This window comes from Macrosteles quadrilineatus, unplaced genomic scaffold (assembly GCF_028750875.1).
Source record: "Macrosteles quadrilineatus isolate MER2022 unplaced genomic scaffold, UCM_ALF_1.0 Scaffold_8__2_contigs__length_117827958, whole genome shotgun sequence".
Classification (NCBI taxonomy): Eukaryota; Metazoa; Arthropoda; class Insecta; order Hemiptera; family Cicadellidae; genus Macrosteles; species Macrosteles quadrilineatus.
The window spans coordinates 44,772,407-44,798,231 of NW_026542601.1; the positions used below are offsets into that span (position 1 = coordinate 44,772,407).

General features: G+C 35.4%; 1 protein-coding gene across 2 annotated transcripts; it reads right to left on the reverse strand.

The window, feature by feature from the left end:
- Nucleotides 1-2,669: 2,669 nt before the first annotated feature.
- On the reverse strand, nucleotides 2,670-24,264 carry LOC129001858 (uncharacterized). Of its 2 annotated transcripts, none has more exons than XM_054429315.1 (6): nucleotides 23,943-24,264; nucleotides 18,466-18,613; nucleotides 7,860-8,070; nucleotides 7,190-7,279; nucleotides 5,319-5,422; nucleotides 2,670-4,578 (listed from the first exon to the last, which is right to left on the reverse strand). In XM_054429315.1, the coding sequence occupies exons 1-6, from the start codon at nucleotides 23,961-23,963 to the stop codon at nucleotides 4,229-4,231; spliced, it is 924 nt and encodes a 307-aa protein (XP_054285290.1). In that variant the 5' UTR covers nucleotides 23,964-24,264; the 3' UTR covers nucleotides 2,670-4,228. The 2 variants fall into 2 exon arrangements, with proteins under 2 accessions (XP_054285290.1, XP_054285291.1); XM_054429316.1 differs by lacking the exon at nucleotides 23,943-24,264 and adding an exon at nucleotides 20,283-20,392.
- Between the last annotated feature and the right edge of the window lie 1,561 nt (nucleotides 24,265-25,825).

Consider the following 25,825-nt stretch of genomic DNA (forward strand, 5'->3'; position numbering starts at 1 on the left):
CTTCATTATACAAATAAAATATCTACATGCAAACCTTGAAACACACTAACAGTTTTGACTATCAATACAACTTCTGTATCCAATCAAGGCCTCACTAGAAAAAAGGTTTTTCTAGTGGGGCCTTGATCCAATAGTCAATGCTAACACACTTACTACTGTAAGAAACATATTATGTATTCTGAGGGCGGAATTTGTCTTTGGTTATAAAAACACTTCTTGGTCCCAGGTAAGATTGGTAAGAACACTATTTAAAATAAAGGGCTCTGTGTAACCAGAGCATCATCTGTACCCAGACAGCACACTTTCTCCTCAGGACATCCCACGGATATTGCGACAGGATATGCAAGATATCCCATAGTGGTCCTATGGGCAACTTGGGATATCACAGGATATCCACAGGAATGCCTAATGTCCCCGCCCGGGGATGTCCTACGGATAAGCTCACACGCATATCCGTGGGACATCCGAGGTCATCCCAGGGTAGTCCTCAGGACATTCTCAGGACATATGGGACTACTATGGGATGTCCCTGGGATAAAGTGTGGTCTGGGCCTGAACATAAAAAACACAAAATAATATAGATTTAGTATGAGAAGCTTAATTATAAGTTTAGTAAATTGATTAAATAGTTAATAAACACAAATTTTGAAGAAAAAAACGAGAAAAAAGTTTTTGGCCCAGACGGGTTTTGAACCTGGTACCTTCGCCTTGTGAGCCTCTTACCTTACCTCCTGAGCTATCTGCGCTTGTTGATTATGGGTGTTTTCAAGTGGTTAAAGAGTAGCCGACAGTTGCAATGGTCGCAATACTTAAAATATTTTTGATACTACAGTATAGGCTATATGATTCCGTTAATCTGTTTAGGCCTCAAGTAGTTGAATTGTTTTTCTGGTAGTTGGAGAGGATACTGGTATTTGAATATAGATTATTTAATCACCATTAGATTAACACTGTAATAATTGATTGTTATATGATTAAAATTAGTTTTTTGTCGTTTTATTAATTTAAAGTTAGAATTAAATTCACATTCCACAACTATGATAGAACTCTAGTTTTCCTGAACTCAGTGGTAGTAATATGTCAGTAAAGTAAAGTCAACCCTTGCTAGCCATAGTATTAACAAGACATATTTTCAATCTGGGAAACCTTAAACTTTTAAAATAAATTATAAAACCTCAACATCTTAATGCCTGGGAATCTTATTTTTAGAAAAAAAAAACAGACCAAAATTATTTGTTAAATAATGAAGACGGCCCAATTATAAATTCGGAATTACTGAAAATAATTACATCAAGAACAACACTGTAACATATCCAAAATTCAAAAGATTAATTTTTCTAATATTATTTTTTATTTTTCCAATATCCTTTAAATCATCTGTTTTAACTTTGTTTAAAATTAATTTATTAAGTAAATATTTACTTTTTGTACTAGTGTAAACACAGCCTGAAGATGGAAACCAAGTTTCTGAAAGCACTAGTGAATAAAAAACAAATTATTATATATTGGCCTTGTTGAACATTTAAATTTAGATATACTGTACATTTCATCAGTGGTAGTATTTTTTTTCTTCAGTTTGTTACCGGGACATTACAGGATATCCAGTGGATTTTGTACATGTCCCGGGATGTCATGGGACATTCTGGGATATCCTATGGCATTCGTACATATCCCGGGACTTTACAGGATATCCTGAGGTTAACTTACAAATCCCGGGACATTACGGTATATTGTAGGATATCCTGTGGATTTCGTACTCGTCCCGGGATTTTGCGGGATATCCTGAGGATAGCGCACATATCCCGAGACATTCTCAGGACATATGGGACTACTATGGGATGTCCCTGGGATAAAGTGTGCTGTCTGGGTAAATATAGAAGAAACCCGGTATCTACAAATACTTACTTAAACTTACATTCTAAACCCTGACACGATTATTATAAACTCAACACACACACACACACACACACACACGCTATTTTTAAAGCGTTCTAAAAAATATACATTTTAATAGTTATGAAATTAATTTAATCACATTATATTCAGGTTCAGGTTGTACGTGCAACACACCTGAAGAAAGGCAGGGTGTGACTCATCAAGCTTAGTTTTTTCTAGCGCCATGGACTTCATCGGCCCAAAGGCAGCGATGTTGTGGGTTCATATCCTTGGTACCTGCCACAACTTTTCATTTTATTAGAGTACACTATTTCACCCTTGCTCTTGCTTGCTCTACCGGCTCACCTCAGCACTTGCTTTGCTGGATAGATTCAAAAGCTCCATTCATACTTGGATTAAAATACCTACTTTGTACGGCCGCCATTTGATATGAAAGTATTAAAGTATTAAGTATCAAATTATTGTAGTCCTTTTGAAATAATTTGAAGTAATCATAATCAATTATTTTTGACTGTTTCAGAAGATATAGAACATAAAGATAAAGAAATCTCGTCAGAAACAGCCTCACTACCTGGGAAATCTAAGAGTTTGAGGGTATAAAGGGTGGTGTAAAATACCTATATAGGTGTTAATAGGTACTCAAAGAGATGCAAGTATTTTAACAGCAATAAGCACTTTAAAAAATGTACGTCAACCCTTTCTCTGCTAGTACAGTATATTTAGAAGTAAATGTACGAGTAAATAAACAGTAAAAGGGAGAAAAACGCAGTATTCAATGTATAAAATGTATTAGTCCATAATATTGGTTTGGTCAACAGTAAAAAAATCTGATGTACATGTTTCTACAGTCTCTCTTAGACTAGACATTTACAAGCCATACTTATATCAACATTATCACTTATAAACTAAAGCATTGCATCCCTGTGTGTAAATGGTAATAATACAAGTTGAAAGACTTCTAGGTTAACTTACACTATTCAATCATATATGAACTGCAGGACTTGCTTCCAAAAAGAGATATTTGCTTTTGTAGCCAATTGTTTTTATCATGAAGACCAGATAGCTACTTGTCAGTAAAAAAATCTAAAAAGGCATTACATTATGTATTTAAGTGCCACCAATTTAGATATAGTTGGGGCTATAAAAAATTCAATGTGACTACTAAGCTAGCTTGGATAACTGTACACTTAATAAGACAGTTGACACTTAAAAAGCTAGTCTTAGAATGGACAAGTTTGGTAATTTCTCTAGCATCGACAACAAATAAAAATGAGCAAGTTATCTTACATACAAAAAATTACAAATACTTGTTATCTTGAAAAATATATACTTCTTAACTATGCACGGTAATATTCATAACCCTTTGAAAGACTGTTTTGACTTTTTTAAACTAGTAAACTACATTGCACACAAATCTTATAAACAAATCACAGCTTAAACTAGAATATATACAAAAATATTACAAACTTTCTTAAATATTGTAATAGATATACTTTAAGAACCGTGTCTTCAAATTAAAGTCCAGAAAAATTGTACATTGGTCTCAATAGCCTACCAGTACTGAAATTCTAGTTGTTTTTGTAGAAAAAAATGTTAAATAAAAATAAAGCCACAAAATAATTGTTTTCTTAAGAGAAGGATGAGTATACCAAATACTTTTTATCCTGCCACTTTCTCAAAGGTACTAGAAAGCAACTTGGAACAAGAAAAAAATGTGAATGCACATAATACTTTAAACACTTTTAAATAATTGGTTTCACAAAAAATATGCCTTGGCACTACTTGTAAAATGTTTCGTTGTCACCTAAAAACAAAACTTAAATATGAACAACAGTTTATCACTTAGACAAAAACATTTTCCTATGTTTTGGTTGAGCATTAGTACATGGTAGTTAAACATAAATGAACATAGTAGTTTAGGAAAAATATTCCAACAATTTTTGGTGTAATGTACCTATTATTCTGTGTATAAATAGATGTATTACACATTATTTTTCTACATTAACTATTTCACATTTCAACAATATTTTAGTTGTTGAGTAGACTTCCTCAAGTTTGAACAGATCAGGACAAAAAAGTATAATTCATCAAAAGTTGATACAAAAATGAATGAAACATTGTGTGTGAAATAGTTGTGCATAACAGATGTAAAACTAACAATAAAATACTTCTCCTTATCATATTGTATTTTAGAATATTGAACAGCACTACACAAACATCCTGTGATTGGTTTACATTGGACAAACGCAGTGTGTGTATGAGTAACAGATGCAGTTCGAGCAATCTGTCAAAACTGAACTTACCCTAAACTAGAAGAAGTCTACCATATGATTTAGCAAAGAGGTCGTATACTTATGGAGATCGTAACTCTATCGCTGCTTCCCTTATTTGGGAGGACAAAATTCGTAACAGACACTTCAAACTCAGATTTGGTCTTTGAAAGATGGATTATCCCTTTGGTCACTTTAGATAAACATGAGATTTCCACCCAGGCTCCAATTCTTGAGTGTTTGACCTTGCTGAGTTGAGATAAGATGACCTTAAGTTTGCCTTGGTACAGCATCACTTTGCAGACGAAGACGTCGGAAAAGCACGAGAGAAGAACGGAGTAGTGACGAGCTCTGGACAGGCTGAGTTCAGCTTTTCTGTGGAAGTCTGCAATATCCAGGGTTACTTGGCTGCCTGAAAACATATGTTGAGTTAAAAAAGAAAAGATACACCATTATTTTTTCAAATAAGCGTTTTTGGCACAGAGAAATGGTATGCAGTATTGAGTAACTTAAAACCCAGTGTATTCATGTCCACATGTAAAGATGAAAGCTTGTTGCTGTTTTCGTTTTCACCAAAAGAAATATACTGTATTTGTAATTGCCAGCACAATTTTGATTTCTGTTTCTATACCAATGGATTTTTTTTTCTTTTCAGGGAAATTTTAAAGTTCTGTCTTCTGCTCTATATAGGAACTATTGAATGGCCAAAACGATAGTGTTCTCTTATTGCTCCTGGCTTTAGGTCTGAATGATGGGCAAAACCAAATGAATACGAAAATCAAATGAAAATTCTATGTGTTTAAATTCTTATACTGTGGAAATTACAACTTTGGAGTAATAAAATTGCCCCATCTGAACAAAAAACTGTTCTTAAAAGTTCATAATAGTCTTGGACTGCAAACTTAAACCCGTCCAAACAAACTTGTAGATGTAGACTAATCAAATTTACAGTTACTTTATCATTGTTTATGCACACAGGTTCTTTCAGGGATATTTACACTCAAATAAATAACCCTAGTATAATATTTGCTCAAATGCGAGTACTTAATGAGAACTCAATAAAATATTTGTTGGTTTAGATTCTCATATGTACTAATTTTCATCAAAATAGAACAATTTGGTTTAAGTAAGGAGCTTCTTATCTTCACTTACCATTGAGTATGGTAACTAGATGAGCTTGTTCCAGATGTGTTGCCAAACTATCTATATCACCTCTCCATTCACACTTCTTATGTGGGCATCTAACTGGCAGAACACTAGAACAGAACATTTCAAAATAAGCATGATGATAAGCAAAGCAAAATAATTATTAATAATTTGTTCTCAACTAACTGAAAGACTTTGATTTTTATTTTCATATAGTTAAACTTGTCATTTTGCATGTGTTGAATTATTGCAACAATAAAAAGAACAAGTTTTTGTTCATAGTTCGTATACATAGTCCTGGATTTTTCAACAGAGACCAAACTTTTTCAAGGGTATGCTAAAGAAATCAAATATGTTTAGGATTTTTAAGGTTTAAGCAACTATGTTTTTAACGTTAGTCAACTGACTGAAGCTAAGAACGTAGTAGCTTACCAATTTTCTGGGTATTAAAAGCTTAAAAACTAGAACATGCAGTGCAGCCCATTTCATAGAAATGGTTTAAAGTCTTTGGATGGGGATGTGATATAGCTTGGAAATGTGTCGAAACACAGTGTTATTAAGAATATTGGAAATAGTATATTTCATTACTAGGACCGAAAGTGGCATTTTCCGTCGCGTGCTCAAATTTTTAGGGAACATTAATTCCACGTGCGAGGCGAAGCCGAGTATGTGAGAGTTATTTTCACGTACGAGGCGAAGCCGAGGACGGGAATAATGGAGCAAGTGCCGGATAATAACTTTCGGTACGAGTTATGAACGATACTTTTCATCACGACGCAAAAATACACAAACACAGAATAGCAGACCTCAGTAATATTGCAACTGTTTTACTTATCAATTAATTAGATTGAACATCAAAATAAAATAAAATCTTTTAAAAGGAAACCTAGGTTTATTTTTGATTAATTTTTAAAACAAAAAATAGGAGAAAATATTCTAAAGTTAGCCTACGTATATTTTTCAATAAATTTGGTTTAAACATTAAAATAAAAGAATAAAACAACTTTCAACCATACACACAGCTGATTCAAATCATTAAATTAAATCGTAACAAAACACTAGCTCGCGTAGTGAATAAGTGGAGAACTAATTGAGAGCGAGGGAAAGTAAATTTAGAGCGAGGGAAAATCAGCTGATCGATTTTCCCTCGCTCTAAATTCGAGCTTGGGAAACGACTACTTTCATCGATGTCAGCTGTTATCGAAAATAGTTACTTTCGTTACGGAGTGATGAAAATTGATGTTACAGACAGATTTTAATCACAATGTCATTGAAACATTGGGGCATGTTGTATTAAAACGTCTTAATGTAGATTAAAAGTTAGCACATATCAAAAGCTACCACATGACAGATTGAATAACCAGTATTGTCTGTACGATGGATCCTGTCTCCTGACCCTCCATTCATCTGGGGACTCGCCCGGACCTTAAACCTTAAACCATTGGCCAGTCCCCATCATATAGAAGGCAGGGGCCAAAGACATACAATATAAAAATGTTTAAGTCTATTGTAAGACTAGATTACTTATGTCAATAGCTCATTGAATTTCACTTCATGTTTCAGTACATGTTTCGACACATTGTCATCAACAGCTGAGTACTAGTGAAGTTTTTATTCACCATATGGTTTCGTCAATGTTCAATTAAATAAACACGTAACACAAATACGACACGACACGGAACATATACATTGATGCTGATTGATTGCTGATGATGACAATGTGTCGAAACATGAAGTGAAATTCAATGAGCTATTGACGTAAGTAATCTAGTCTTACAATAATATCTACAGCTCAGGGGCTTAACAATGAATTTAAGTCTATTTAGAACAATGAACATTATTTCATGTGAAAAATAATCTGAGATATTTTGTCTTACCTGCTGCGACAGGGAATGTCAAGTCTATACACGAGTCTTTGCAGGGCTAGATTAGGAACAAGTCCCGGCTCTGAGCGGCAGTATGGACACCTGTAAAGGAAATTTATGAATTATATAAGTACCTATAAACATGAAATAGCAAATTATGACGATTTAAGATTTATAACAGAGTAAATGTAGTGGCCACAACAGAATAAGGCTGATGCGAACTACTAATTTCTGTCGAGTGACCAAATTTTAACCAATCCAAACTTAAAGGCCAACTTATTGTAGATAGTATATTTTATACTGTAACAAACCAAAACCATGAGAAACGTTATTTTTTTTATTGTAGCAGACTCTACAAGTGGCTCATCAAATTTCCTTTTTAATGACAAATTGGCTACAGCTGTTGATATAGAAGGGATGTCTTTATAGTATCATGAAGCATTGACTCTTGGATATTGAAATAGATATCCCATCTATATGGATCAGCTTGCTACTATAGCCATGGACAATGTAACAGGGACTCCCTCTGGTCTGCATGATGGAACCTGTCTTCTGACCCTCCGTATACCTGCGGAATAAGTAATGGTTTAAGGCTCAAGCAAGTCCCGGATGGACGAAGGGTCAGAAGTCATTTTCCATCATACAGACTATATTAAGTACCAAACAAATTACATAGGCCTACCTAGGTAGTCGCTGAGCGCACGCCAGACATGCGATGTTGCCACACTCCACACACGACGTTACTCCTCGCCGTTCCTTGGCCGCTAGAGGCTCCAGGCAGATGGTACACTCCAGCAGCTGGGAGGACAGCTGAGCACAGTTCCAGCAACACCAAGTCCTGGAGTCGACCTCCCCTCCACAAACCGCCTTGCCGCAGTTGTTGCCATCACCATCTGGGGACAAAGGAATGAGTCAAAGCACGTCCAGAATTGACAAGAATATTGGTCTTCGAGATACCATCGTGTCGAAGTCCTCCCCCAAGGCTTAAGATTTCTAAAAGAATTAGTCTACTTACGGTTAGAATGAACAAAAATGCGTCCAGCTTGTAGCGTCGTAGCATGGCCTCCTCTAATACAAGACCACCGCGAGACAAAAGTGGCAACGCCGCACTTTCGGCCTACCGCAAGAGCTTTTGCACTAATTAGTGAAGCTTTCGTAGTGGAGATTCAGTACAATACTTATGTTAACACGTTTGTTATTGTTATTACCATGGCTATGCTGGCCGGTGTGACGTTGCCACACACCAACGTAGGGCCCGGGGCCTTGAGTTAGGTGAGGACATTGTCGTAGTAATCTCCCGACTCACTACATAGGAATTACATAGGCAATATAAAAGATTGAAATTGTTCCTTCTAAAACCTTCCAAACATTTGTTAAAACAACCTTGGTAAGTTTGGCTAAACTAGTTTCAGCCGTAATTGAGTGATAGTGTTAGAAAGATTGCATTGAAGCCGATCCCAAAGATAGAGCTTTGCTTCGCTCCGCTCAACAAATTTGTCACTGGGAGATCTCTCTTCGGGTGATTGTTGTTACTTGGTTGTTAAAGCTGATCAGTCACGTACACCCCCCACCCCTCCACCGTCACATTTACATTGTTGGTCTGGTCTGTGGAGATATGATCGGGAGACTCTCGCTAGTGTCAGAATACTCCCTCTTCGTTATATGATTGTTTTGTTGTATTTTAATCCGTATCGGATGAATAAGAGACTACTAATTATAGATTTAAAAATGATTCGAGACATACCATGAGTGAGTACAGTTTCAAGTGCAAACACAACTCTCTGTAAATATTGTCTTCATGTATACAAATTTTACCAATATTTGTTTATAAAAATATTGTTACAGTAGTATTAAATACTACTGTAACAATTGATATTATAAATTAATAAATAAATTAATTTATTGATATAAATTAATACACTTATAATTAAGTTTTATTGCACTTTTGCCGAGATCGATTTATTGGGGCCCCTAGATTCATGGAATCATAATTTTGATTCAGCTATACACCATCGATGAAAAATGTATAGTATTTTTACAAGTACCAAACTTAAAACTTATTTAAGAATTAAAAAGATTATTTGACCAAATAAACTCGAAAGCACTAAAAAAACCACGCGAATACCAAGAATTGCATTGCATTGCATTCATAGATGTATGTCGACGACAAGATAAAGAACTAAAAACCGACCTTTTATTTTACTTTACTCAACTTCTAGACAACCATTTCAAAGATAACAAAGGCGAAAATCGACCCTAATTGCACGACTCTTGAGCCTAGTATTGATTGTGCGGGAATGATTTACCCGGTCCGCGATGACTTTGAAAAGGGGAATCGTACGAGGATGGGGTGAGATTGAATGGGGTCGGGGTACAAGAGAGTCGTGTCCGCGAATAACTAGAACACGAAGCCCTTAAAATAAGACTTGTGTTTTCAATTTATCGAACTTCCCAACTTCCAAGACAGTTGTGGATCTATACTTTTATAGGTTACTGTTTTCACTTAAGAACATTGTTTCGCCTTGTCTTAAATAGAACGAATGCCACTAAATAAAAAATGTGGATTCCTTGTTTGTCAACATAAAATATAAGAATGTGAGGAATATCCACAATCTGCTATCAGTATAAGTTAACTACTTGACCTAGAACACTACATACTATTTTTTTTTCAATTTTTTTCGTCCTGTTGTTTTCAGCTACTGTGTTTCCCAATTTGTCTACTAATTATGTTATGCTCTAAGTTATTTCCTACTTGAAGATACAATCCGATCCCAAATCCCAAAACGTCGCGGGAACTAAATGATCTTCAAACAATGTCTAAATATCGACTCGACTGAAGAAAGTCCCTTACATATCCATTTATCGGCAATTCGAAGGCATACCCCGACGAATATTAACAATCCGTGATAGAAATGTACGCAACAATTCTTTAAACAACAAAATCCCAGACAACAAGAATATTGCTGACAAATGACCAAAAGAGTAGACTGTGGAGTTAACTGGAAAAAAATGACCATGAGTTCCTAAGTTCGCCTCAATAGAGAAGGATTTTAATTTAATTTCATTTCATTTCAAAAACATAATTCGTAAAATTTAGCAACAGTTAATGTTAAACTTAAAAAATCAATGGAAACAGTAATGAAAGATTGTTTTCTGAGAATTTGTTCAATACAGTTTTGACAGTACAGTACTTGACTTCGCATGACTTTCACTAATAGTTTAACTGTTTACAAGAAATAGTTATTTGTGTAACTAGTGGTGAAAGTGGCACTTTTCTGCACACGAGAGCAATGTTTACGCACGAGCCGCAGGCGAGTGCGGAATGATCTCGAGTGCAGCAAAGGCCTTTTTCACTCGTGTTACACATTATATTTTTCCTACAGTCACTATAAAGCATATAAATAATTAGTCTTTCAAACACTATACAAAGCTTTTTTAGGTTCAGCTGGCAACAAAAATGGTGCCCTAGAGAAAGTAGTACCCGCGGTCCGTATCACTCCGTTTTTTTCGTCGGCAAGAAATTTGCTACGCGTTTTGAGAATATAGTTCCGTATGTTTTAGTAATTTGAAGTGGTTTCCGCGCCTTAAAAAATGCTTAAAAGGTAGTTTTTTTGTTTATTAAGATCGTAGGAATATTTTAAAAACGTTTAAAAGAAAAGTCCAGAAAGTTCAGGAATACCGAAACTATAAACACGAAATGACAGGTTAAATCGTAGTTATAATTAGTCAATCAGCTGCTCATAGAATTATTATCTTTAAGTGTTGCCAACCTATTTCCAAGCGTACACGGATTACGTGCATAATAAAACCACGCTGTTTTGTGTTGTTTGGTTGGAATCCTGATGTGCGGCAAAGTATAAACCGTACGGCAAAGTATAAACCGTACGGCAAAGTATAAATATGCAGCAATTAGCAGCTTTCTGTACTATAAACAGTACAGGGAAGCCAACTTTGTCGGGTGACTGTAGGAAAAAGTTATTACAATTCGGTGAAAGTGTGTTTGACTACACGTAGTTCCTGTTAACTATGTACTCACACAAGACTACACCCACAGTTAGTGGAATTTTATGATTAACATTCCAAGTGTTTCTCCCTGTCGTCTAGAAATGCAGAACATAGTCTCTATAGTCTGTATGATGGAACCTGTCTCCCAACGCTCCATCTACATTGGACTAGTCCGGGTCTTGAACCATTGGCTGGCCTATCCCCAGGTCCTTACTTGGTAAGGAGACAGGATACATCATACAGACTATAATGTTAAACTGGTTTGGTTTGTACGTTATATACTTCGATGGTTTGTACAAGCATCGACAATAATATACTGTACTGCAAAGTAGCCTAGTCTTCTAAACTTAAAATCTGAAGCCTGTTTAATGCAAATTCGATGGTAAACTAAACTGTGTTAGTGTTACGTTTTACTAACTAAAGTTATGTTTTAAATTTAACTTCAGTATCATTGAGCTGGTATCGTTTAGATCAAAATTCTTTGATTCTATTTTCAGAGTGTAGAGCAAAACCATTAACAAATTTTTCGTTTTTAAGTAAAATAAAATAACAAGAAAAAATTCGTCAATGCCAAAATACACACTACATGCACCTAAACGAAACAACCCTAAAATCTAATTACATCTATACAGATAAAAAATACATTAAGAGTATGACCAATATGACTTTTGGAAACTGTTTAATCCATGGAAGGTCATCATTTGACCTCCAGGCACATACAATCAATGACGCATATTGACAAGTTAAATAAGATAAGATATACGCACAGTGCGAGTAAACTACTAGAGTGAGTAATAATCGTCAACGGTTTCATTTAGTTTCCAGTTCATTAAATAGTAATGCCCTCCGGGATGAACGAGTAGTTGCAGCAATACACAGCTGAGCAAGCCTAAATAAGCGATTTATATCAAGATCTATCACTTCAGCAACGTTTTGAAGTGTGTATATCCTGTATTTTATTGATGGTGCAATACGTTATGTGTATTGTGTATCGGTGGCAAAGACCTGTGACGTACCCCGGACGCCAGTGACTCATGGAATGCGTCTGTGACATCTATAATCAGCTGATGTGCGTACAGCCCCCCCCCCCTCTCCACAGCTGACAGCCAAACAAAGAACCGTCCAATGGATAGTTGGATACCCAAGAATGTTTTAACTACGGACGCCACGCTGGAATTATTCTTTGTGGGTAACACCACACCGACCAGCTGACGGTTTACCGTTTTAGAAAAACAATGGATCTTTGTCGCAGTGACACTGGAGAAGTTGTACAGCATTATTCCACGTATGGATATTGTATGTTGGTCGTGCGGTATTTCGAATACGGGAGAAAGTTTTTGCTTCGATTTTACATAAGGAATACGTGAAATGTTCAAGAAAAATATAAATTCCTACGTTTGATTGTTGTCGCTATTTTTAACGCCGTAATTCAAGAATAGATATATTATGCTTGTTTTTTAACAATATTTTTTCGTGAGGAAAGCTTAGGTCGAAAGGTACAAGTTTTCTTTGTATCACGTGCCTAGGATCTTTGTCAAAATCAATAATCTTACGTTTCGCCAAAAGTAAACGATTTTTGGGACAGTATTAAATCTAGGAAAAGTTAAACTGCATGAATATACTCTTATAAACTTGCACAATTAATTGTGTTGCTAGTGTAGTTGAAAATGTAGTTCTATACATTGTGTAGTATTGTATAGTAGGTATATCTGTGTCGTGTAGTTAGAAGATTTATGAGGTAATTACAAAAAAATTAGTTCACTTGTGGACCCAAAACTTTTAACTGTACTGTAGTAGCGTAGACTTGTCATTCTACTATAAAATCTAGGGCTATTTTCATGTGTTCCATTGTGTATTCCATATATTTCCATTGAGTTGACCGGTTACGCTTAAATGCCCTGCTGTTTATATAAAAAAAAACTATTGTTTCAGAGACAGAAAGTGCGCTTTCCTGTTGGGTTAAAATTCCAGAGGATGTAGTGGTTTACAAAACAAATGCTGTAGTTTGTTCTTTTATGTCGTGACTCAGTTTATAAGTTGTTGAAATATGTACCAAGAGTCATCAGAAGCAATGACTATACTGATGACTCGTGCTACTACATAATATAGACAACTACTGATAACAGCAACTGGTGATAACGGTTTTTGCGAGACGTCGAACTATTTTGTGCTCCGAACTTATTACTGTATAGAGAAACTGACGAAAATAAACATGAGTTTTAGACTCAGATAAATCATTACCATTAAATAATTCATGATAGACCTAGAAATTGTGGCATTATCAATTAGATAAAATCCATTGGTAACTGGCAAGATTTGAGCCCGCGACTTTGGGACTGTATTCCCGTTCTCTACAACTCGACCAGCTCGCTTCCCTGACTACGTATACGGAAAATTACCCGCATTTAAGCAATAGCTGTAACTGTTTTTATTATTCAATGAGAATAATATTGAAAGTGTATTAATGACAATATATCGTTGATATTTAGTAGGTTTTAAAAATATACATGTAGAAATAACCAGCCTTACAACGTAAAGGGTTTTAGTTGCTAAAAACCGACTAAATGCAAATAATGTACATTGTTCACAAAATAATGCCAGACAACACATCATAAATCTTTTTTTTATTAAGTGATATCGTTTAGTAATCAACGATTTAGCAACTGTAAACAAAGACATATTCTGTATAGCCTAGCATTGTTGTATCAGCTGTTTGATTCACACGCACTCGCAGCGCTGCGCAGCGGCGCCGACACGTGCTGATGAAATAGTTTACACATCCAGGCGCAGTTCGGCCAATAAACTCTACACAAAGAAAGATAAAATACTCTGTTGTAACAAATAAGCCGCAATGTACTAGATTAGGCCTACTTGTGACACGCGACGAAAACCCACAGATTAAACCTTCTATAGATTTATCATAGATGCTGGTTTAAGACAATTGTAATGTTAAGTTCAGTTCGGGTTTTAGTAGATAGTAGATGGTATTTTGTTGTTTACTATTTTCCCTAAACAAAACTATAGCTTGTCCTTTAGTATAAGTATTACAATAAACAGTAGAGCACGTGTCGTGCCGTCGTGTAACAGTAACATCTCTACAATAAAATCAAAGACAATTAGTCGACAGTGGTCGCTAAACGTCACCAAAATGAACTACACCTACATGATTGTTGTAAAACAGTGGGATAAAAGGTATACTTGCCAAATTCAAGCCAGTTATGGTTAATGTAAAATCTTGATGAGTGGGATAAAATGTCTACTTCGCAGTGGTGTATTTAATATACAGCCAGGGTGTCCCGTAAATAAGTACCAAAAATCCAGGAATAGGTTTAATGGGTTAAAATACAATGAAAATCAAGAATAACATTCCTTTAAAAACGCCTCTTTAGCGAGAAACAAGATTACGGATACCACATTAACGAGACGTTTAAAGAACGTTATTCTTGGTTTTCGTTTTATTTCGACTCATTAAATCAATTTCTAATTTTTTCCACTTATTTACAGGGCACCCTTATACACTAGCAAAGTACACTAACAATATATGTTTCCTAATTATTACATAAGCAGTACCTCAAATTTAAGACATGGTAGCTATACAATAATACTCAACCTCTCATTTTAGTATAACAGTAGAACTGTCTTACTTTCTTAAACTACAGACTTGAAAAGCATTCTACTGAAATCAGCTTAGATGTAGGCCTAAGCCAGTCTAGTTGTCAAAACTGAAAGGAATTCCATCGACAGAAAGATCGCACTCGGTTGTCATAGTTATATATATATCACTGTCCCTAGACCGCTATCTGATCTACTGGTCTAAATGACGCTCATTGTACTAATGGTCTAAACTTCAGAACTAACAGACATCATCTGTCTTTCAAAAACTTCAAACAAGTCTGTTCAATTTAGGATCGGGGCTTTTCAAATTTATGTCGGAAATTTACTGTATATTTGAAATATTATTGGTGATATGCTAGAATTTGAAATATTGTCCTGTTTTAACCGGTGCTAAAATGGATATCCTAGATAAAATTAACTGTTAATACCTACCGTATATGCCCATGGAGAAACAAATTCCATAATAAGTTATCATCCTTATATGGGTCTAGAACAATTTTCATGAAATATGACGAAAATTTCCGGTGACGCTTGGCTGTGTTTATCAATTTTTGCATTTTACTATCCAAACTAAGGCCAAATACAGGGTGTTTGTTTAAAAACGCAACCCAAATTACAAGTACCAAGAGACGCTATTTAGGATAACATAAGCTCATAAATTGGTATCACTGAATCCTTTACTTCATTATCAATCAGCTGATATGCATTGTTGCACTGATGATGGTTAAGTGTAACAGGGAATTTATTAGTAATAAGACAATTATTTATTAGACAGAATAAGATATATTTTATTTACTCTGAGATATGAGAGTCTGAAATTCGTCAACATACACCACTCGCAGTATGGGGTTAAAGCCGTAAGTCCTAAAATAGATTAGTTTTTTATCTCCGAGGAGGACTGGAAGTAAAAAGAGCGCCAGATGGTTTGTCCGGTTTTAAGCTTAACTATGGCCTGAACTCATAACTAAAACTCTCTTTTGGTGTGTAAGTGGTTTACACGTATACGGTAAAATAACAATACCCTATATTCACCGATGAAAAAGTTGGCAAAACATCGAAATCAACAAGTAAAAGCAACATCTATTCGATCTTATAACCAAAACTTGAAATAACCAACTAACTTTCTAAATTGATTTTAACGATCGATAATAGGTTTTGGACATCAAAAATTTACCGAGAAGTCAGTAAAGGATACTTCTACAGTAACAATAATCGCAAGCTTTTAAGAACAAAGAGGTAACTATGAAGTTATATAGGGTAGTAGTTACACATGCGTTCATAGCTTGACAACTCGACCCAATGAAATTGACAAAGTACGCCGCCTCAGTCTAATTATAATTGCTGAAGTTAAGCTTCTCAATTAAGTATGTAGTTTAGCTTATCAACTGTAATCAACGATATAAACAACTCAGTTATTGTTTTATATATAACTGTAGTTATTTACATCGTTGACTGTAATTTGGCGAATATTATTTGTGTATAAACAATAGTTAGAGAACCTTGAAATAAATCAATGGTCAGGAACAATATAATAGCATCCAAACAAATGTTAAGTTAAGCGTGGTTACATTTCTTTAAAAAATAGCGTGCATAGGCCTAAATCTGGCACACTTGCTAGCAGCTGCTTGATGACAATCTATCTGTTATTTATAGTACAATTTTTAACGCGAGCCTACATTTTTACAGTACTGTACCAGGAGCAGAGCTTTGCTCAGATTTGATTTAACATCAAATTTATTAGATAAGTTATTTAGCTAATAAATATTTATTATGTACGGTAATCAATGTGAAATAGTATATTTCATCACTGGGGCCTAAAGTGTCTGTTTTTGCCCGTGTGGTGAACTATATTTTTCGTCCTATTGATCATTAATTAACAAACAAAGCTAGAAAACTAAAATAAGTTTTATGTAAAAGAAAGTTAAAAGATAACCTCTCAAAACGACTTCCAGTTTGTTTTCAATTCTGCTAATGCAAATAAGCAGCTGTTTAGTAAGTGGTACAATCATTTTTCGTCTATAACGATTGAGTTAGAGTACATTATACCATAGACTAACCATACCATAGACTAACCTATGTTTTATCTATGATTATACCATACCATGTCGAGCAATCGATAACAATAGGCCTTACCTAACAAATCAATCGATAAATAATTTCGATTGATACGATTGCCAAAATCGAAATTTACTCCATAGAGACTATAATGATTTTTACTCCCTAGAGAGTAATAATGTAATGTTTAATTCGCCTAGCTGTAGACCCGCAACGCATGCATTAAAAACGGCTGTTTTTGCTGCAGTATGAAGATTTTTTTAATGATAGAAAGGAAACATTTTAATTTAACATTTTAACACCTTTATAAATTTATAGATTGCAATAAAATATACTGTACCTGCATCAGCTGTTTTATTAACCGCAGCTACAACAAGGTATTGTCGATAACACGGGCACTTTCAAGGGCTGTATGACGGAAACTGAATTTTTCCCAGCCTTGTGGTCAACACCAATCGATTTCTCGTGGCCAAATGCCACACATAAACAATCCTTGGACGAAAAGTTTGTCCGTACACGCACTTTTAGACTATAGGATAGGATTCTAGGGTTATTGGATTGGTTTAACCTGCAGACAAACGTAATCGGTCAAACCCGCATCTTTACTCCATGAAACAGTTGTCATACATTTGATAAGTTTATTATGCTGTACTTTGCAAGCTAGTACAATATATTCAGTGTAATAATTTTGCAAACGAAAGGGATTAGGGTTGTATTACAGTAATGGAATGTGGAATGTTGAAGCAAAATAAATCTTATACTGTAGATAAAGCCCAGACTTATAAACGGGGTTATAAAGTATATTTTTATTACAAAGTAGTAGTGCTATATTTCTCTCATGTCGGTACCGCTTAAAATGAGTATCACGGAATCACCAAGGTATATTTGTATTTCTTGTAGGGTTTTTTAATTGCTAAGTAGGTTAAGAATGCACTATGATATTGTTCTCTTACAAAATAGCGTGTATTCCTTTGTACTTGATGAAAATGGAGTTTGCTGTTTGTTGGAAATAAATAAATGTTGATGCAGTATTTGAATGCAGGCTGTTGCTGTTCTTATGCATTATTCATTGATAAATTCTAGCCTACGTCCCCGTCAATTCTGTTGTGGCTCTTTCTTAATATACAGGGCGTCCCCAAACTCTACCGACCTTTTTATTTATCAATCCTGGACGACAGACAAAGTCAAATATTAGGGCTAGCCTACGTAAATATTCTAAGGCTGCGGCCACACGGGCGTTTTTTTCACGCACAAACGCAGCGTGAAAACACGCGAAAAATTAGAGTAGCATTGAAACAAATGGGCGCCCACTACTGCGGGAAAACACACTGCGTGTGGCATACCTCATTACATTTAATGCTGCTCATATTTCTCGCGTTTTTTCACGCTGCGTTCTTGCGTGAAAAAACGCCCGTGTGGCCGCAGCCTAAGCCGCCATTAAGTGTTTTTACAAAACTATTTTTTTATTTTATAACAGTTTTTGCAGTAATTTTTCAAATGCATTGCTATCAATTTAAACTTGAATACATGGGGGTGGGGCGTCTGGTTACATCCATAACCAAAGGCAATAATAAGATAAAAACACATTTTTACAACTTTTATAAAGTCATTACCTGGATGGTCGTGCAGCCTGTGGGGTCTGGGAAGTTCCCGGGGGTCCAGAGTACACTCCCGTAGTCCTCTCAGGGCAGACTCCAGGGTCTCCGCCCCACAGGAACTGTCAGAGTCTGTCCCAGGTCCCCAGTCCAGCATCCGCGCCGTCTGGAACACAGAGGTAGTAGATACGTTAGAGTTTGAAAGAAACAATGGATACAATGTGATGATAAAATTTGTAAGATGCGAGCACAATAGAGTGTGAATTTGAAGGCGAAAATAAGCGACGAATTAGTGTATTGAATCAATGACATCATAGCTTTGTCACTGGCTGATTCAGTTACTTTATCCAGGACAATTTATTAAAAGGCCAATTGTTTAACTACGTACTCAGGACTATAGCGGAACCTCAATAAGAAGAAGGTTGATAACAAGTGGAATTTTCAAATACTCAGTGGATAAATAGTTAGTGGATTCCATACCCTTACGACCCATAATAACACGCTATTGCAAACTCCGATAAGAAGTCAACCTTGACAAAAAGACGTGATCACCCCAAAGATTATTTATCACAATGGAACAGCTGAAGCCAATAATGTTATTGTTAGTTCTGTACGTCGCACTGCAGAGGTCGTATTTTGTTTACAATTCGTTTCTTCATATGTCAGTCATTCAAAACCTCGTTTAACCAAATAAAACGATCTAATTATAAACAAAAACTCGTCCTCTAGTTGTATAACCAAACAGTAAAGCACAAATCAAGAAAATAACTCTAAAATAATAGAATCAAAATTTCCTCTACGCTAGCGATCCGTGTTGACGTACGAACTAGAACCGAAAAACCAACTTCAAAATTGACAATGCAATGAGAAGTCTACTTGTTCATACTGTTCTTAAATTACCGATGTTTTAAGCTTGACTTTAATTCGTCTTAATAAATTCACGATATTGAGGCAGATATTCACGATTTTATTCTTTGCGCAAACATGACTCACAGTCTCACGTACCTGAACAGGCCCGGATACGGATATGGCCTACGTGAAACGTTTTCTTAAGTTGACAAATACATTGCATGACCTTCAGTTAATTTTGTTGAACATTTTGTGAATTATCTTAAGTCGGAACAATGATTTATTATAACAAAATTTACGTGTTATATCGCAGATAATTGTTAGCGTATTTCATTAACCAACCAAAACGTACTACAGTAGACTCCATCTTATCCGGACTCCTAGGGGCTGAGGCCAGTCCGGATAAGGGTTTCGGTTAAACCGTCGTCCCCTAAAACTTGACAAAATAGGACACACCATGGGAATTACTCGAAAAACTAGCCCAAATTTTACTTAAATCTGGGAGTACGTTGTTTTACATAGCCTATGTGAACAAAATTCGCCGGCCTCAAATCTTTCACCGAGAACAGTTTCAGTGCCGCCCACTTTCATCCTACCCCGATAAAAATTGTCTGGTTTAGTAGATGCCATTTTGCCGAATTTAGTCTGGGTAAACCGACGATCGGTTAAATGGTGTCCGGATAAGAAAGAGTCTACTGTATTTCTTCACTGATACCATTGACTAATAGTCAAATCTGACACAGTGAGTACGAGACAGAAAAGGCAGCGTTTTTACGAAACATATGGCTAGCCTACATATTAGTAAATAAATCGTCTAAATTACAAAGCAGCCTGACTTTCCAGTAACATATTTTATTTTAAGTACATACATACTCCCTACTATCCTTTTCAGAACAACCCGATCACAATGGATCGAAAAACAATTTGTCTAGCAATTTATTTCAGTTACACCCCTAGATCATTTTCCACAAACCATAAAACCTTACCCCACAACTAGGTTAACTGCCATGCTCGAGTAGGCAAGCCTTTGTGTACACATGAAGCCTTGACAGCACCGAGCACCGTAACCCCGGCAACATAAAGTGGAATTGCCCGGTTAACCTTGCCGTTGCAACTGGGTCGGTGCATGGTGCAAGTGCATTTCTGGTTGCAACATGCTTAGACCAGCTGAGTGTGACGTCACACATTGTCAGCAGGAACAGCTGACGACATCGGCGACCAATGCCCATCGCGTATTTGGGTAAACATGGACGTTGCTATAAATCGTTTAGTGATTCAACATTCAACAACGTACGCTGATTTATGGAATTTGGAACAAAATTGCAATGCGTCATTTATTTACAGTCAATGTACTCGATGATGAAATTGGGGGCGTGTGTCAAGGCAAACCAATGCTACATAGAACTGTTTGTTCGATGGTTAAAACAATTTTACCTTAAGAATGATACAGTTAACTCAATTCTTTGAAAGGCGATCTTAAAACACAGAGAAATTGTCGGTGCTCATAATATGCAAAGGATATGTCCAATCGCCAATACTTCAGTTTCATAGCCTTTTACAATCTTAATTTACATTAAAAGACGTCATTTTACCAGCTAAAAAAATAATATATAAAAAATAATAGTAAAAATACAAATTTTAGTAGTTACTAATTTTCTTTCCAGGATTTTTTCGCTACCGTAATTTGCACAGCACAACTTGAAACAAAACATTCTTTTCAACTTTAACTCATAAATTTGTATTGACTGAGTCTCAAAACTGCAGAAACTCCGAAACTAAACTATTCCTCTGTTTTAGCTTGCGTTTACTAAACTTTAAAATAAGCGACACAGTCACCGCATGGGTGTAGGATGCAGGGCTTCAGACTCCCCGGACAGTGACGATGTCAAGTAGGCATTTCGCGGTAACCATGACGACATCATAACGGCATTGTCATGATCTGAGAAAATTAGTAAGCAGCGTTAAGTTAAGTGTTTGGTGAAAAACACTTGACTATTAACATTGTATCAAATGCTTGTCTGATATAAAAATATAATTAACTGTGTGTATTATTTCTTGCTAAACAATACTACTGTTTAATTTTCAACCATAGATTTTAATTCAATTATTGCAAATCCAAGTCCGTTCACGTACATTAATTGACAACATATTACTATGGGTGAACTAACATAATAGTATATTAATATATCATAATGATATAATATTATATTAGTTCACCTATGATATTACATTCCACAGTTTGATCTCCCCCTAGGTAAAAATAGTATCTTATGGAGACTGTACCCATATTTTTAATCCAAATCTATATAATTAATACGCTACATGAAACTTTGTCGGTTGAACTCCTCCTCCATTTCTTAACCGATTTTATCCATTGACGTCTCATTGGAAAGGTCGTGTCGCGTAGATTTGCAAACTGGCCTTACATTTTTTTAAAGTCCCTTGGGCTCTGCCCCAGTGGCTTTGAAAGTTCCTATGTTATCCTTATGAAGAACATAATTGTTTACATTTTGATCAGCTGTATAATTTAATGGCTGCACTTTACTTTAGGTCCTACACTCATTCGTATGAAAATATCGATCAATATATCAATTAATCGATTGTATCATTCGATATATCGTTTGGTTAGTTAGGTTAGGTTAACCTTACTGTGCTTAGGTGTGGTTTAATTATGAAACAATCGAATAATCGATATTTTCATTCGAATGAGTGTAGGACCTAAAGTAAAGTGCAGCCAATTTAATTGCTGTTATTTATTTTTCAATTCAATGAAACGCATTGAGTACATTTATTTACTATTTGAGTTTGTGTAAACATAACCCCCAAGACGGATCGTGTTAGTATGGTTGTATCTTAAATTAGTGTATTTATCGCTGTTTTGTGTCGCTATGACAGATCGTGTAATGATGGTAACTTAACTTTGTGAATTTATCGTTGTTTTGTGTAGCTATAATTTGTTTATTTGTTGTTTTTTTTTTCTTTTAAATGCCTCCGACGCTACTACAACGAAACATGTACAGGAGGCGTAATCGTGATAACGACCGCAGCTACAAAACAGTGACACGTAATAGGCTCAACTATTAGGTTAATAATGCGCCCTAACACTACCCCAAAACAACTTTTCGTTCTCAATTCTGTGTTGCCTGTACAGCGAGGCATTTTGGGAAGGAGACGAAAACCGGCCGGAATGCTTTAGGTTTATCAATAACGAAGATAAACATAGTCTGAGTTACACACCGCGGTAATCTTTGAGTTGACTCTTTTAAATTCATTGTAAATATGATTGTTATTCGTTTTGAAATAACTCCTGTAATACTTTGCAATTGCTCGAATTCGAGCAACATGTACACTAGTTTTAATTAATATGTGGATACTATATACTCCATAATGTGTTTTTTAATCTTTTCAAATTTGTAATTTTAACTGTGATTTTCCAATAAAATTGCACAAAATAGCGGAACATCGGATTTTTACCAAAAACGACTGAAACTATTTTTATTAAAACTGAGTATCGTATAGACGTTTTCCAATGACTTTGCTAATTAAAGTTCTAAAGGAAATAAATTGATCTTATGTCTTATGTCCTTTTAGCAACAAAACAGTACCCTACAGCCCTCAATACTTCCCAAATGTATGCAAACTATCAAACTCGTCGTGGCTTCGCTCGCGAAAGTTTTAAGTAAAAAGTTGAATTTTCAACCTGAGTAGGGCCTACTACACTACTTGATTTTATTAATTCATTCAACTGTTAAAAATCTCTTATGCGGTATGTTATATATTTCTCCTTTGTACTTATTATATTTGTAATAATTTTTTTTAATAATTTACATTGTTCATGCTTGTATTTATTACAGTAGGCCTACTAGCAGAGAACCCGTCCTTCGTACGGGGTTGGCATATGCTTATTGCAGTAGTGTTATACTCAGACTTTTCGCTTGCAATGGGGAGGACACAGTTAGATAAAATTTGGTCCTTTTAATTTACGGCATGCTATAGTATAGCACATCTACCATACCGGTAGCCATAATGTTCAACCACTGCACCTAAACAATAGAAAAAAGTAAAGTTCTCATCGTATATGACAGCTTTTTATTGCTACCTAGTTGGTTCAAATAAGCTGTTGTCATAAATGCAAAAAATATTAATAGTGCACCACCCTGTTGGTAAACCTTTTAACTTTTTAATGCTATCTAATATCATACACAAAAAGAATCTAATATCCTAATATCGTAGAACCAACTCGTGTAGTTGGATTGGAACAGCTGACAAAATGATTTTATTCCTTTTAAATATTACTCATAAGATTAACATGGGGAACTACAGAGCCACTGGGGCAGAGCCCGAAAAGATTTTTAAGATAAGAATGCGTCTATATGTCAATCGGGAATGTGAGCTTTCACCATACCGAATTTCAGACAAATAATTCTGTGTTCGCTGGACCAATCCGACCAGATTGCGTGATATTGAACGTCAAACAAACAAAAAATGTATTAATATTTTATAAGTTTCCATAAATCAAGAAAAATATTTACTGCAGTCACAAAGCTGCAATGAGATTGTCATTAAATTAACATAATAAAGTAATAATAAAAACCTATCAATTAAATAAAAAAAAATATTTAAAAAATCAAATTGAATACACTTACCCATTGCATGATTTTATGCATGACGATTGACGATGATCAATAGAAGAAACACAATCACAACACTGACTAACCTAACCTCAACCCTTTCTATTCGTTTATCTGACACTGAAATTTACGCCTATCTCAACCGAAGTTCAGTCTCAACTCAACTTTCAATAATTTGATTTTGAGACAATGACCACACAACACTAACACAACAATGCAAGCTTGACTACCATGTAATAATAGACAGTCGAGTAGCAACTACCCCGTACTGAGACGCAGACTAGATCGAATGGGTGAATCGAATCGAACTGAGAGAGAAATAAAATGACAGACGGCATCGTCCGGAACACTGTATGATGTTATTCACCCCCTCTCGTACACCAGCGCTTGGGATCGCGAGCGGCGAAGCGTGGAAACACAACACGTCCAACGCTAAACACTAAACAGCTGATTTACTTACAACCGTTATGAGTCATTATAACAAAGAGATCTTTGGTCTGCCTGCGTTTGCTCAACCAATGACGTGTCGTGTGTAGACTATCGTACGTCAAATGTGATCAGGTCAATCGTGAATCATCAAAAATAATTTGCAAATTTGAGCGATTATTGTGATTCATTGAATACTGAACTGTACTAGAAAGTATGTCGTGATGACTTTTCATAAAACAATTTCTTGTAATATGTTTAGATTAATTTTATGTTTTTTGTTCGGATACATACATTATGTTTTATACTTGCAACTGTGCTAATTTTATTTACAATAAGATTGTTTTATTTCTTTTTCCGAATTTCTCATGTAATAAAAAAGCTTATTTTGCTATTAGGCTAATTATGGCAAATTCAACATGCTATTTACGGCACCACTAAGTTACCATGTGTATTTTCCTATAAAAAATGTTACTCGAATACCTCATCACTTAAGCGATTAAAAACAAAATTTTTGTCATACTGCAGAAAAAAACCGCCGTTTTTAATGCATGCGTTGGGGATATAAAGTAGCCATTTTACTCTAGGGAGTAAAAAACCATTTTAGTCCATAGAGACTAAAAATCAGCAGTTATAAACAGTTGTAAATTTCTATTGTAGCAATCGTATCGATCGAAATTATTTATCGATTGATTTATTAGGTAAGGACTATTGTTGTTGATCGCTCGCCATATCGATGGTGAAGTATGTTTTATAATTGACTAATAGCATTGACAATTGAATAGTCAAAGCTAATAGTCAAAGGTTTTATCTATGGTATTAATGTATTTGTAACACAATCGTAACATACGAAATGACTGAATCACTTACTTTATTTGCAGCCGCTTATAGCACACTTACAATTAGCCGCTGCATAGCCTATAGGCCTACTTATAACAATTGCTTATTTGCATTAGCAGAATTGAAAACCAGCTGGGAGTCGTTTTGAGATGTTATCTTTACATACAAATTATTTCGTTTCTAGCTTAGTTCGTTAATTAATTACGCAATACGACAAAAAATATAGTTTACCTCACGGTCAAAAAGAGCCACTGAGTGATGAAATATACAATTTCTTAGTACAAAAAACAATTTGTACCATTTCAACTGAAGGCTAATGCTATGTCACAAGTTACTACATAAGCAATCACTCCTTTTTACTAATGTTCTAAATGTAATAAAGCTAACATTAACCACAAATACCCCCGCCGCAGCAAACCTGCAAACTACTAAAGGCTCCGGTTCGCCGTTGACCGACCGCTACCGCTATCGCTTGCACAATTTGGCAGAATTTTTACAGCGGGAGCGTGACCGCTATCGCCCGCTCCCGCTCCTAGTACTGTACATAAACGCAGACTAAGCGAATTTATCCATTTGTCTGATTGGATTTACACTAAAATGTCTCCTTAAAAATGTCACATTTATTCCCTATT